Here is a 14820-nt window from a genome sequence, read left to right as displayed (position 1 = left end):
ACTGTTACAGCAGATTACTGATACGCCTAGGTCTACAAGAAATCATACTGTTACAGCAGATTACTGATAAGCAGAGTAGTGACAGCGCCTAGGTCTACACGAAATTTAACCAAACTTGTGAGCCATGTTTTTTAGTTCAGTGAGATGAGCCTTGTATGTCTTAAGTGTTCGGCTACGATTCACGGCCGGTTTTACGAGCCCAGGTGGATAGTTCCCGTGAGAATCAACAGAGCTCCGATGGAATTTCCAATCCAATAAACCAGGGTTTTACGATTCTTATGAACTGACGGCATGGATCACAGCATCAGACACAGATTGAAAAGCTTGGCCTTCCATGAAAATTCACTTCTACTATTAAAAAAAACCAGCTAAACGAGTAACAAGAGAAGAGTTCACTGCACACTAGCTTGCTGCCGCCCGTGGCATCAAGAGTGTTCTACATGCATGGATGGATTTACTGGGACTGGGACGACTCATCCTTAGCTGATGCTCCCTTGACCTTGACCAAGGACCCGAGCTTGGGCTCCCCGAACATGGAGATGCCCTGGCGGGTCCTGAGCACGGCGTAATCGCTGGCGCCGCGGGCCTTGCTCTTGATGCTAGCCCACTGCGCTTGTGCCCACGTCGGCTGATGGGTCCCCGTCAACGTCTCCAGCTCCGGTGCGGTGGCCTCCTCCGCCGCCGGCTTCAGCGCGCCGTCCTTCTCCATCGGTGATGGAAGGGTGGGCTTGTTGCTTGATCTGGACGAGAGGCTAGAGCTAAGAGAAGATGTTGCTGCAATGATGGCGACCAAGGAGGTGGCCTCGTGTGAATTTATATCGGGCGTTTTCTTGAGAAGAAAGGCGAGCTCCGGCCGTGCCGGAGAAGAAGAGGAAGAAAGGCAAGGCTTGGAGCAGGGGAAACGGAAAGGAAAACGAGGGAGATAATGCCCATGCCACCGCGCGTTATTGAAGACTCTGGAAGAAGAAAGAAAACAGGGGGGCAAGACGAGGAGACAAGAGTTTGTCTGGTCGGCCCAATCGTGCTGGGTAAGGCCACTTTTAAGGCCGGGTTCTGTCTGATCCAACCAGATTTCGGCAAAGCCCATCCGTTTCGAGAGCAGCAGTTAACATCTCGAATCTACCATGGATTTTTCATTGGAAGCTTTTTCAATTTCTGCATGTACGAAACTCTTTGACTTCTTCGAGCTCCGTCGAATCTATTAGCTATTCAGCGGTGTTTGTCTCTCACAATAAATCAGATTACAGTATTTTTCAGCCAAATGAACATGTTGGAGAGTATACAACTTTTTAAATTTTTTTACGAAGTAGTGGATGATTAAAAAGAGAGACTTGCATTGCTCTAAGCATAAGCATGAAATTCAAAGATCTTTTATCCAAATTGAGGTACTCAAACAGATCAGGGCTCCCTGGTCAAGCAGGAGTTTATTTTGTTATAAAAAAAAGAGCAGGAGTTCATTTCAAGCAGCTCTGAGACTCTGATCGGCAACAAAGATGTACTTGTGCATCTAAGCAGAAGACAATTTAGCATAATGCACCAAAGTTTATACCACGAGAAAAGTCACAATTACTCATTGCCCTAACGAGCTGATCAAATGCACTGAAAATAAACCATGCCAGTTGGGAGCTAAGCAGCGGAAGCAAATCCACCACCTTTATTATTGGCAGGCACTCAAGAAGCAAATTTCCAGGTTCTCCTACTCTGCAGCCTTCCCACCGGCGGCCTCCTCCTGGCTGCCCTTGTACTTGTCCAGCGCCGCGCCGGCGAGCCGGCAGATGCGCCACTGCGGTAGCACATCGGCGCCCATCCCCTCGTAGAAGTCGATGGCGTTCTTGTTCCAGTCGAGCACGCACCACTCCACCCGCCCCATCCCGAGCTCGGCCGCCCTGCCGGCGACGGCAGACAGCATCATCCGGCCGAGCCCGCGGCGGCGCCAGGGTGCGCGCACGAAGATGTCCTCCACGTACAGCCCGGGCTTGGAGAGGAAAGTGGAGTAGTTGGGGAAGCAGATCACGAACCCGGCCGTGACGCGCCCGCCGCCGCGCGGGGAGGCGAAGGCGGCGGCCTCCGGGTCGGTGAGCGGGGACGCGGACAGGTCGAGGCGGCGGGAGGCGATGGTGGAGGAGGAGTCCGGGACGATGGGGGAGGGGGATAGGTCGAGGATGAGGGCTGTGAAGGAGGTGAAGGGAGGCGGCGTCGGCGATGGGAAGAGCGTGGAGGTGAGGAGCTCTTCGGTGGCGGCGAAGAGGTCCGTGAGGAGCTCGAACTCGGCCATCTGGTGTATGAGGCGGTGGATGTGCGGCACGTCGCGGGCGTCGGCCAGGCGGAGCTCCGCCCACACGTCGCCGGAGAAGGTGGTGGAGTTGGGCGGCGCCGCCATCTGGGTCAGGTCAGCAAGTGCAGAGAGACGGGAGACGGGAATGGGAAGGGGGGGATTGTGGATGCGGGATGGTTTCCTCTTGTTTTGTGACGTGGCGACTGGTGACTTGGTGAAAAGCTACCCGTGACTCCCTGCTCTCTCCTCACCCAAAAAAACCAAGGCCTTTGTTTAGTTCCCAAAAAATTTTGCAAAATTTTTTAGATTCTCCGTCACATCAAATCTTTAGACACATGTATAAAGTATTAAATATAGACAAAAATAAAAACTAATTGCACAATTTGGTCGGAATTGACGAGACGAATCTTTTAAGCCTAGTTAGTTCATGATTGGACAATATTTGTCAAATACAAACGAAAAAGCTACAGTGTCGATTTTGCAAAATATTTTGGAACTAAACAAGGGCCAAAACTTTACAAGATTCCCCGTCACATCGAATTTTACGGCACATATATAAATTATTAAATATAGATAAAAAGAATAGCTAATTACACAGTTTACCTGTAAATCACGAGACGAATCTTTTAAACCTAGTTACTCCATAATTAGACAATGTTTATCAAATAAAAACGAAAATGCTAGTTGCAACTTTTTTAAAAAAAATAAACACAACAGTATTTTTGTTTATATTTAATAAATATTATTTAATTTTAGATTAACTGGGTTAAAAAATTATCTTCCAAATTATAATTAAATTGTATAATTAATTATTTTTTATTTATATTTAATTCTCTATGTATGTACTGCAAGATTTGATGTGACGAGAAATCTTGAAAAATTTTATATTTTTTTTTAAAGTAAGAAAGGCCCTGGTTCACGAGGCAACTTTTGCTTTGTTGTCCACGCCCGTTTGGAAAATTTCAAGAAAATCTAGTTCATGTTCTATGTGAAATTAAACTAAGTTACGTAAAAACCTGGAATAGTTCCTGTAAAACTATGTTTAGATTATCTGGTGCTAGTCCAACCAAAATCTGGTGAAGATGACTAAAGTTCAGTGCTGCATTGTATATTAGATGCCTGGAATAGTTAGTTGAGGTGGACTAAAGTTTAGTCTACCCTCGGTCAATACATTTGGATGGCCTCTAATATGCAGCTATTATGCGCAGTTATGTGACTTGTGAGGTTAAGAAAGGTGAGCTCCCTGTTTGTGCCCCGTCTATATAGGATTCATTCATGATGCACATGACCTCGATCAGTCAGGCACGCTACATCAGTGGTATAGTAGTGGTGAAGGTTTTATAGCTTAAGAACATAATTAACCAGAGAAGTGAAATAAGAGAGAGCGTAAAAGAGAAATATGGACAGAGAGGAGAGAAAATGGACAAACCCATACAAGAAGGGGGAAAAACCTTTTTTAGTATTAAGTATAGAAATAATGCTCCTTTGGCCCCAACTAAGTGTTCTATCCAGGTCAAATGGTTTAAGTATTATATAATGAATCTAATTATACTTATCTAATATCATAAATATTAATGTATGTTTATAAGATTTAGTTAAACTAAATATGGTTTAAGTCAAACCATATTTAAATCACGGAGGTATCAAAATTTTATTACACTAAGTCATAACATATTTAAATAAAAAATTACACCATTCGAAGGGGTACAAATCTTATTGCACTAATTTCTAGGTTAGATACAATATCCCTTATTTTTAAAATAAAATTTAAGGGTGGCAGAAACATAGAAAATTTAGCTTCTCACATGTGAAAGCCCTAGTTTGGTTTTGGATAATTGATGAAATCCTAGTACTAACCTCTATACTAAGTGTGTGTAGACTTAATGAGGTTGGTACATGCCAAGTGATGGAGCAAGTGATGATCATGGTGATGATGGTGATGACCACAAGATGATCAAGTGCTCAACTTGGAAAAGAAGAAAGAGAAAAAACAAAACCATTTGGAGATCAAGGCAAAGGTATTGCTTAGAGTTTTGGTTTTGGTGATCAAGACACCATAGAGGGTGTGATCACATTTAGGATAGATAGCCGTACTATAAAGAGGGGAATTCTTTGGCTAAGCGGTTATCAAGTGCCACTAGGTGTTATTGTTCATGTGCATGCATTTAGAACCTAGTGAGCTAACTTAACTCCTTCGAAGAAAATGATTGTGAAATTGCTAACACACGTGCACTTGTTGGTTTACACGTTGTGGTGTTGGCACACTTTGAGAAGGAGGTGGAGTTTGAAGGGTAGAGAGAGGATGGGTTCCTCTCTCCCTCCCGCCGAGCTTGCGAGGCGGGATTCGGCGCTTTTCGAGAAAATGAAGTGCATATTTTCTATTGCGCCGGAGGGAAATTTGGAGATGTCGCGGGAGTGTTTCTCGCTGAGGAACTCTCACCGGACGCTGGCTTAGAGGCACCGGACGCTGTGTCTGAGCGTCCGGTGTGCAGACAGTGCCTGGCCCAGCTAGGGTAAGGCACCGGACGATAGGCACCGGACGCTGGCTTGAGCGTCCGGTGGTGCGCGTCTGGTGTGCGGGCGTTTTGCGACCCTCTCTGCGCATGGGTCCGGTGAGCACCGGACGCTGAGGGTGCGTCCGGTGGCTTGCGTCCGGTGAACCTGCGAGTTTGCGGAACTCTCTGCGCATGAGTCCGGTGTGCACCGGACGCGTCCGGTGCTAACTTGCTCAGCGTCCGGTGCTCTGCAGGTTACCGTTAGGCTCTCACACGCGGCTGTTGTTGGAGCACCGGACGCTGGTGTTGAGCGTCCGGTGCCCCTTTAAGAGCGTCCGGTGACCCCGAGTTTTGCCCAGTGAAAGAGCCAACGGCTCTATTTGTTTGAGGGGCTATAAATACGTGTTTGGCCGGCTTGGGGCTCAGACTTTTGGCATTCTAACATACTTGACATCCTTGTGAGCCTAAGCAAACTCCTCCCACTCATCTCCTTCATAGATTAAACATCTTTGTGAGATTGGGAGTGATTCCAAGTGCATTTGCTTGAGTGATTGCATCTAGTGGCACTTGGGGATCGTTCTAGCTGCGGTTTTCTTGTTACTCTTGGTGGTTGCCGCCACCTAGACGGCTTGGAGCAGCGGAGGAGCTTTGGCACGAGTTGGTGATTGTTCGTGGCCATCTCCCGGTGATTGTGAGAGCTTTGTGCCTACCTCGGCGGAGAGCCAAAGGCAACATTAGTGGATTGCTCGTGTCATTGAGCTACCTCACTTGTGGGTAGGTTCTTGTGGTGTCCTAGTGAGGACGAGGTTCGTGCAACACCTCTTAGCCACCGAACCACCAAGTGTTGGTCGACACAACGGGGACGTAGCGTGCCGGCAAGCACGTGAACCTCGGGAGAAAAATTGTGTGTCTCCATTGTGATTGTTCATTGGATTTCTCCCGGTGATTGGACTTCATATTATTGATTGGTTCATCCCCTCTACGCGGCGGTATAAAGTTCAAACCATCTCTTTTACATTCCCGTAAACTAGAGTAGCTTACTTACTTGTATAGAAACTTTAGGTAGCTTTCTAGTGTAAGTAGTGACATAGCTCTTGTGTGCCTAGTGATTATATCAACTAGAATTGTTGGATAGGTGGCTTGCAAACACCCCATTAGAGCTAGAGCAAAAAGCTTCGCTTTGTTATTTACTAACCTCTTGCTCTAGTGAGTTTGTAGAATTTTTAAATAGGCTATTCACCCCCCCTCTAGCCATATTAGGACCTTTCAACATGTCACCGGTAACCACCTGCATCAATCGTTAATTACCAATGGAAAAACTCTAAATTTTTTATATCTAGTGTGTATACTTCTTCTAAAACTTATAATGGTGATTCCTGAGACACTTTTAGTGCCAAATAAATATGCTTTGATTTCCCCCTTGATAACTATAGCCTCTTCACACCTTTCCTTTGGTTCCACCACTAGAAAACCTTAAGTAGACGACATTGCCGGCTTATGTTGGTCTGCTTGAGAACTTGTGAGTATTGTTGCCAATAGGACATACCTTCATAATGTTCCTTGCACATTCTACGCCAACATGGTTAGATTGCAACATCACATGAACCTTTTTCTTCATCGAATTGGATTTTGGAGCTCTTGGTCTTATAATGGAACCCAACCTTGTGCTTCATAATAGGAGGCAATGTTGTATACATGTTAAACTCAAACTATTTGGCATCCATAAAAATAAAGGAAATGCATCTTCATCCATTAATAAAAATAGTAGAATCACACTCGATGATGTAAATATACAAATATTCTATTCTTTGACCAATGCCTATGGTAATAAAGTTTGCCTTGGTGAATGTACATATAGCTCACGTAGCTAGTGTTCACAAAGTTACACTTGATGGAACCCTAGGCTACTATAATTTGCATAAGAGCATCTACAATAGTTCCCCAGTACAAGTCTCCTAACAAGATAGTATTGGGGTAGCCCAATACCACTTTCTAGATTTATCAGGAGAGATGCAACAACAGTACCCCAAAATATCTTTCCCAACACCCATAAGAAAGGTGGGTCCCATATGAGTATAAGAGAAAACTAGTAAAATGTGCCCGTGCGTTGCAACGGGATATATAATTTACTGATTAGTCATATAGATGACTTATTGTTTAAAGATTTATGCAATGGTCACATTATATGTTCTAATATGTATTGGGATCAATTTTCGTACTATTTAGATATGTACTGCTTTAGCTTGATCACCTCTGAAGATGCCTGAGTTTTAGACATCCAACGTCACAACTTATTCGAAACCTTCTCAATTTTTTACCATAGCCTAACATGCTATAACATGGAACCACAATAAGTTTTATGAATTTCAGACTTCGCATGAATTTTATATAATTTTAAGCACTTTTCTAACAAGTTCCTCTCGTCATGTTACGTAAAGTTTACGATGCCTGAAATTTGATGTGATTTCGTGTATATGGACTCAACGTACATCAAATACCATGAATAATATTTTTTTGAAGCACTAAATCGCATTATTCCATGCACCTGCAGTTTAAATTTAAAATATTCAAAAAAATCAACAAAAATAAATTGAGGAAATATATAAAAAAAAGTTCAAAATTTCACCAAATTTGAACATGTACTTTTAAATACTTTAGGACGTCTAAGAAAATAGGGAAAAAACCAATGTTTTTTATACCAGCCTTGGCCTTTGACAAACTATTTTTTTACTGAGGGTCAATCCTAAAGTTACGCTCGGCAAAGACTGAATTAAAATAAAACTAACTACAAAGACCGGCACCAGCCGCAGCCCCTAACATCACGAACGCACTCACCCAGGCAGCACACACGCACTCTACCGCACGCTGCTCGCACCCAGGCACGAAGGCACTCTACAGCACGCACGCACGCACGCACAGGATGCCCCACCGCCGCAACTAACCACAGACGCTCGCCCCGCTGCCGCAGAAGCTCCGCAGCCATGCCGTTCGCCGGAACCAGATCGGCAGCCTCTAAATCATCCGCACCTCTGTAAGCTCCTCGCCGGCCTCCGCCACCGATTTGGCATCCTCACTCTCCCCAGCCTGCCGGCGGCGGCGCCCCCTGACCATCGCTGTCCGACGACGACCTCCTCGAGCCCAACGTGCTCCGGTCGACAACGCCGTCGTCCGCGGTAGGGCTCAGCCTCCTCGCCGCGATCATGGGGGTCGGGGGCCCATCCAATCCGCCGCGCGCCCCGTCCCGGAGACCGCCGCAGGATCCTGTTCCGCGATGGCGGCGAGGTCGGCGCCGGTGCGGATACCGTCGGATTGGCAGCCTCCAGATCCGCGCCTCTGTAAGCTTCTCGCCGGCCTCCGCCACCGATTTGGCATCCTCGCAGTCCCATGAACCATCGCTGTCCCGCCCACCCCTGCCCGTCCCGACCCATGTCGCGGCCGCTGCGGGCGCCGACGGCGACCTCCTCGAGCTCGACGTGCCACGTCGTCGTCTGCGGTAGGGCTCAGCCTCCCCGCCACGCTCTCGGGGTCGGGGGCCGTGTCCAATCCGTCGTGCGCCCCGTCCCGGAGACCGCGGTGAGATCTTTTTCTGCGATGGCGGCGAGGTCGGCGCCGATGCGGATACCGTCGTGCCCCGTGCGGAGGTGGAGGTGGGTCCACGCGGGCGCGTGGTCATCCGCTCCGGTTTTATCTCCGTCTCACCCGCCCAGCTCTTCGTCTGCGGCTTGCTCTTGGTTCCGTATGAATAGACGCGTGGAGATGTACAGCACGCGGAAGCATTCCGAGGCAGACATGGATTTGAACTGGGCGGATAGAACAGATATGGTGGCAGAAAAATTATTGGGCAGACTAAAATTTTGGCTCTTTATAGATAGGTATAGATATGACTGAAAATTAGTAGTTGAGATGATTCTTATATTATTAGGGGAGTTATATCTCCCCTTTTCTTTGACAAGAGATGAGAGAAATATTGGTAACCACTAAAAAAAGAGAGGTATTAGAGACTACTGAAGATGCTCTAGCCTCTTCGTTTTCTATGAAGCAAAAAATTTAAAATTAAAGTTTTTAAAAGATTCAAGTTTAACTTATAGTAACTTTTTTTTTGAGATTATAAAAATTAGTATCAGAATTTATGTCTAAAAGAATTTATCTATATATAAAAATACATCAAATAAAACCCCGGGGTCCGGGCCCCTTCTACTCGCCGCCATAAACCCTAACACACAACACAAGTGCGCTGCCCGAACCACACAGCCCACGCCGCCGGCGGCCGCCCGCCATGGTGAAGGCTTACCTCCGCTACGAGCCGGCCCTCACCTTCGGTGTGATTGCGTCGCCGGAGTCCAACGTCGTCTACGACCCCTCCGGCCGCCGCCTCCTCGCCGCCGCCCTCGACCGCCTCGTCGCCTGGGACCTCAAGCGTGGTCTCCCCTCTGTCTCCTTCGCACCTTCCTCCTCCTCCTTCTCGCTCGCCGTCTCCTGCATCGCTTCCTCCCCCTCCGCCGCCGTCTCCTCTTCGGTACCCCTGACCCCCCTCCGGCTCTCCCTGCCTTCAGTTCTCTGCGAATTTGGCTGGCTGGTTCCCGCGTTTGAATTTGGCTCAATTTCGTGCGTTGGTGTTCTTGTTTGGTATAGATTGCGAGCGGGCACGCGGATGGGAGCATCAGGCTGTGGGACGCGGAAACAGGTGGCTGCGAGGCAACCCTCCACGGGCACCGCTCCGCTGCCTCCGCCCTCCGCTTCGGCCCCTCTGGCGCCGTCCTCGCTTCTGGCAGCAAGGACTGCGATGTCATCCTCTGGGACGTGGTTGCGCAGGCTGGGCTCTTCCGTTTGCGTGGGCACCGTGATCAGGTACATTGGGGCTTCACATGTCTCTGAGTCTGTTTGATTGGTTAGCAAAGCTTAGTAGTGCTAATTGAGGGGATTACCCTGTGCAGGTCACCGATTTGGTGTTTCTCGATTCTGGTAAGAAGCTGGTGAGCTGCTCCAAGGACAAGTTTATCAGGGTTTGGGACCTTGAAACACAGCACTGTCTACAAATCGTTGGTGGTCACCGCAGTGAGATTTGGTCAATGGATGTGGATCCTAGCGAGAGGTTTTTAGTGTCTGGGTCTGCTGATCCAGAGCTGCAGGTGTTTAGAATCCGACAATCAGTGGAGGAGGGTGAGGATTGGAGCAAGTGGGATGTGCTCAAGCTATTTGGTGAGATTCCACGGCAGAGCAAGGAACGAGTGGCAAATGTTAGGTTTAATAGGGATGGTAGTCTTGTGGTATGCCAGGTGGCTGGGAAGACAGCAGATATTTATAGGGTTCTTGATGAAACAGAGGCTGCACGTAAGGCCAAAAGGCGGGTGAACAGAAAGAAGGAGAAAGCATCTGCGAAATCCATGATTGCCGAAGATAATGGCACTATCATTGATCCTTTACCAGCTAAAAACTTACAAAATCCCACTGTTATCGTCACCGATGTATTTAAGCTATTTCAAGTTTTACGGGCAAGCAAAAAAATATGCTCGGTTGCATTCTCTCCAAGTAATCCTCCAAGAGGATGCCTTGCCATTTTGTCTCTATCACTCAACAATAACATGCTTGAGACGTACTCAGTGGATAGCGAGAAGGTATCGAAGATGTACTCGGTTGAGATGCATGGACACCGTTCTGACATCAGGAGCATCTCCCTTAATTCTGAGGACAACCTTCTGATGTCGACTAGCCACAATGCTGTCAAGATATGGAATCCTAGTACAGGGGAATGCCTTCGGACCATTGACTCTGGATATGGGCTGTGCAGTACTTTCGTTGGAAATCGGTTTGCTCTTGTTGGTACACAAAGTGGTGCTTTGGAGATTGTGGATATTGCTAGTGGGAGCTTAACTGAGGCCATAGAAGCTCATGCTGGCTCCATACGATCAATTGTACCTATTCCAGATGAGGATGGAACTGTTGGTGCGCGAGGCTTTGTCACTGGAAGTGCTGATCATGATGTCAAGTTCTGGGAATACCAATTGGTGCAGAAGTCTGATAATGTGAGCCTCCTGTGTATTCCATATAGAACGCGTCAAGTAATGTTGTGCATCAGTTCCTATTTTCCTAGTTACTTCTCCACAGATCAGTTCCTAGTAAAATATACCATTTTTATATTGAATGATGTTGATTTTCTTATATGACTATCTTCTGTATTTTTTTTTCACCTGAAAAATTGTTGCTCCATCCATCAACTCAATTCGATGTTACATTAAGTGCTTGAATACCAGTTCCAGGTCAAAATAATTTTGTGTGTCACTGTTGATGCAGTACCTTTTTTATGATCAAATGACTTGTTCATCTCTGTATCCATAGATTCAGTCATGTGGCTATTATTTATTTCTGGAGTTCTTTGTATAATCCCAATAACTCTACTAAGCAGCTTATTGATTTCTTAACTTTGTTACAGGACTCTAAGCAGCTGACTGTAACTAATGTGAGGACCTTGAAGATGACCGAAGATGTCCTTGCTGTCTCGATCAGTCCCGAAGGAAAGCACATTGCTGTTGCTCTCTTGGATTGCCATGTCAAGGTTGCTCTCTCAATCATTTCTACTCACAGAACTTTCCCTTTTATATGGGGTTTTATTAACTGGAAATTTGGAATTACACTATCATTTATGTGTTTAGAATATTATTTATATGTATTTAGATTATAGTTTTTGGAGAGATGGTATGGGATTGGTGGACCTGAACCCCTGGTCCATGTTTGCATTAGGTGCTTATTTGCTTAGAAAAAAAGAAGTGGCAATATTTATAGTCTGCACATTTGATAAATTGGTTCTTAGTGTGTCTGCAGTGAGTCAGTGATTGAATTGATTGCTGACACATGAAAATCATCATTTGCCCTTCTCTAATTCTCCTGAAAATGTAAAATCTAAGAGATGTCACTCTGGATTTCACTTTCTATGCTAAGTTTGGTTGCTACTTAGATAATTACTTCTGTTATTATTTAGTAATAACATTGTTCTGATCAAAGCCATGAACCTTGTGGACAACTTCCGCATTTCACATAGAAATTTGATCGTGGTTTTCCTGAGTCACAAAACTACATTTCGGAAAGTGGAAACCATTAGGAATAAAAAGTTGCTTCAATTTATATTTACCTCTTGTTACTTTTCTTGCCTCAAACATTCTTATGTTTATACAGGTCTACCACATGGACACACTGAAACCTTCTCTAAACCTTTATGGGCACAAACTTCCAGTTCTCTGTATGGACATATCATCTGATGGGGCTTTGCTAGTTACTGGCTCCGCGGACAAAAATTTGAAGATTTGGGGTATGGATTTCGGGGACTGCCACAGATCTATATTTGCTCATTCAGACAGGTATGATATTGCTTTTTAATTGTTGTGTTTTAATTGTTTTGATTATAGGCAGAACCCTATATAATTTATTGGTTGTCTTCACTTTGCAGCGTGATGGATGTTAAGTTTGTGTATAGAACTCATTATATGTTCAGTGTGGGGAAAGATCGCACTGTGAAGTACTGGGATGCTGATAAATTTGAGTTGTTGTTAACACTTGAAGGACATCATGCTGAAGTTTGGTGCCTCACAATCAGCAGTCGTGGTGATTTTATTGTAACAGGTTCGCATGATCGCTCCATTCGGCGTTGGGATCGTACTGAAGAACAACTGTTCATTGAGGTATTTTGTGATTATAGAGGGTTGAGATGATTTTTTTTTTGGTAGCCTCAGAACATATTCTTGCAGTTTCTTCAAGCTTCTTAGAGATTGCTTTTTTCACCCCTAAATCATACCCCAGGAAGAGAAGGAGAAAAGATTGGAAGAAACCTTTGAGGCTGATTTAGAAAATGATGAGTATAGATATGGGCAGAAAGATGATGCCCCTGATGAAGGTTCTGTGGGTGTTCCTGGTAGGAAAACAAAAGAGACAGTAACCTCTGCTGACGCAATCATGGATGCACTTGACACTGCTGAGGAGGAACTAAAACGCATTAATCAGCATAAAATGGTACACTCATATATTACCCTTGTTCCACCCATAGATAATGATGGAACATTTTCTTGATCTTCATGTTTCACAATTTTCAGGAAGAGCAAATTAATGCGAAGGCAGCTAAATTTCAACCTAATGTTATAATGCAAGGGCATTCACCTTCAGATTATGTTCTGAATGTAGTTTCAAACATCCGTCCAAATGATTTGGAGCAGGCCCTCTTGGTATGTGTTTGCTGTTCTTTGGTGATAGACTGCTTAGCAGTGTAATTCCACTTGCCAAAATTTCTGATGAGTTTATGTTAATCTTCATGGTTCGCGGCAAACTAAACTGTGTGTAAACTTGTTACCTCTTTTCTTCCTGTATATTGTATATTTGAAAGTAACTTTGTATGGTTAGTTTTACTAATAAAAATTTTGTGAATCACTGGTCAATTCAACTCTTTCTTTAGTTAAAAACATCAATTCCTTATTTCCTTATCCTATCATCCATTGGCTTCAAATTTGAGATCATAGTAATAGTGCTTCTCATTACCTGTGATTGATCATAAATTTGTTTCTGGCAATTATCATTTATACATACATTTTCTTAAAAAAATATATATCTTTGGACCAGGCATTGCCATTCTCGGATGCACTAAAGCTCATGTCCTACTTGAAGGAGTGGTCTCTAGTTCCTTCAAAGGTAAAATAATGCATTGATATATAATGTGTTTGCTATTATGCCAATAATCACAATAACGTCAATAGCATTATCTGCTAGATTTCTCAATTTGTGCTCACATCAAATATTTCTGGCTAGTTTTGTCATTGTTGATTGTGATGTTGCCTTTTATGTTAAAAATTGGTGTCTGCAATTCTTGTTCTTCGAAGTACCACTTTCCCAGTTTGTTCCACATTATATTGCATATTTCTGCTGTCTTGATTGGTGGTTAGTCTTTGAATACTGAACATAGTGAGTTTTTGTGGTGTGCAATGGTTATGTTTACACAGGTCTCTGTAGATACAAACATAATTGTTTCTCTACTTGTGCCTCCTACAATCAGCAAATATGGATGTTACTAGCACATGTATTTTGTAGTTTTATTTCCTTTGGAAAAACCATGTTGATCAATTGTGTTTCATATACTTCACTGTCACAATCACAACTCAACATTTTGATTTCCTTCATTTTCCTGAAGCACCACATGCCATATACTGATTTCTGGTATAACCTTGCAGGTTGAGCTTGTTTGTAGGGTTTGCTTAGTGCTCCTTCAGACACATCATAATCAATTAACTGCTACCCCAGCTGCAAGATCCTTGTTGACAGAACTTAAGGATATTCTTTACTGTAGAGTAAAGGTAATTTAGCTTTTCTTGAAATTTAACAAGCAGCTTTGCAACATTCTGATCACCCATCTTACCTTTGCCCCCAGGAATGCAAGGATACTATAGGCTTCAACCTTGCCGCAATGGATCATGTAAAAGTACGGTGTCCCTTTTTCGCCCTGAAATTTTGAGCTACTAGATATTTTACTTGTAAGTTTAGCTGATATTATGTTATGTGCCCATGTTTTAGGAATTGTTGGCGATGAGATCAGATGCACCTTTCCGTGATGCCAAGGCGAAACTCATGGAAATCAAGCAGGAACTGTCGAAGCGGTCAAGTAGGGTCGATGGGGATGAAAAAAGGAAAAAGAAGAGAAAGAAAACGTCCGCAGAAAGCTGAGCCAACAAACAAAGAATGTTGTATTGTTGTGCTCTACTTTTGTAACTACACATGGACGTGCTCATTTGACATTTCCTTGGTTCACGAGCACGCAGAATTTTTGATAGATGAGTGTAATCACAAGGTGCGTGGACATAAAGTGAGAGTAGCATGGCCCGTCACATTCAGTTTAGTGTTTTTTTTTTTTGCCGATTCACATTCAGTTTAGTCCTAGACCTTACAGAAGGTTCATATTCAAACTTTCTGGATGCCCATAGATGTTCGACTTGCGTATCTGATGAAATCGTGGATGCATGTGACATTGTGACTGGTCTATCCAGTAGTGCTGGAGCCTCCTGTCGTCCCGGGTCTGAA

The 14820-nt window shown here is 44.5% G+C and overlaps 3 protein-coding genes across 4 annotated transcripts; 1 reads left to right on the top strand and 2 right to left on the bottom strand.

Moving 5' to 3' along the window:
• Positions 244-1318, bottom strand: LOC110435603. The gene has a single exon (XM_021461332.1). It carries the CDS (start codon positions 1085-1087, stop codon positions 455-457), a length of 633 nt encoding a protein of 210 aa, XP_021317007.1. The 5' UTR covers positions 1088-1318; the 3' UTR covers positions 244-454.
• LOC8080547 (probable acetyltransferase NATA1-like) lies at positions 1503-2466 on the bottom strand. The gene has a single exon (XM_002465798.2). The coding sequence runs from the start codon at positions 2378-2380 to the stop codon at positions 1697-1699; it is 684 nt and encodes a 227-aa protein (XP_002465843.1). The 5' UTR covers positions 2381-2466; the 3' UTR covers positions 1503-1696.
• Positions 7465-14749, top strand: LOC8085468 (WD repeat-containing protein 3). Of its 2 annotated transcripts, none has more exons than XM_021449771.1 (12): positions 7465-8105; positions 9403-9618; positions 9705-10793; positions 11201-11323; positions 11941-12122; positions 12212-12443; positions 12562-12771; positions 12852-12980; positions 13372-13440; positions 13977-14099; positions 14174-14224; positions 14317-14749. In XM_021449771.1, exons 1-12 carry the CDS (start codon positions 7971-7973, stop codon positions 14464-14466), a joined length of 2709 nt encoding a protein of 902 aa, XP_021305446.1. In that variant the 5' UTR covers positions 7465-7970; the 3' UTR covers positions 14467-14749. The 2 variants fall into 2 exon arrangements, with proteins under 2 accessions (XP_021305446.1, XP_002468493.1); XM_002468448.2 differs by lacking the exon at positions 7465-8105 and adding an exon at positions 8888-9286.

The sequence above is a fragment of the Sorghum bicolor genome, chromosome 1 (assembly GCF_000003195.3).
Source record: "Sorghum bicolor cultivar BTx623 chromosome 1, Sorghum_bicolor_NCBIv3, whole genome shotgun sequence".
Classification (NCBI taxonomy): Eukaryota; Viridiplantae; Streptophyta; class Magnoliopsida; order Poales; family Poaceae; genus Sorghum; species Sorghum bicolor.
Note: the sequence above shows the minus strand (reverse complement) of the source record. Positions and strands in the feature narration are given on the sequence as shown.

Excerpts from the sequence above, each read along its gene's own strand:
- LOC110435603 (XM_021461332.1), bottom strand. The coding sequence starts at position 1,087 with ATGGGCTTTGCCGAAATCTGGTTGGATCAGACAGAACCCGGCCTTAAA.
- LOC8080547 (XM_002465798.2), bottom strand. The coding sequence starts at position 2,380 with ATGGCGGCGCCGCCCAACTCCACCACCTTCTCCGGCGACGTGTGGGCG.
- LOC8085468 (XM_002468448.2), top strand. The coding sequence starts at position 9,047 with ATGGTGAAGGCTTACCTCCGCTACGAGCCGGCCCTCACCTTCGGTGTG. Across the intron at positions 9,287-9,402 it reads CCGCCGCCGTCTCCTCTTCG|ATTGCGAGCGGGCACGCGGA; the intron begins GTACCCCTGACC and ends TGTTTGGTATAG. Across the intron at positions 12,772-12,851 it reads GCATTAATCAGCATAAAATG|GAAGAGCAAATTAATGCGAA; the intron begins GTACACTCATAT and ends CACAATTTTCAG.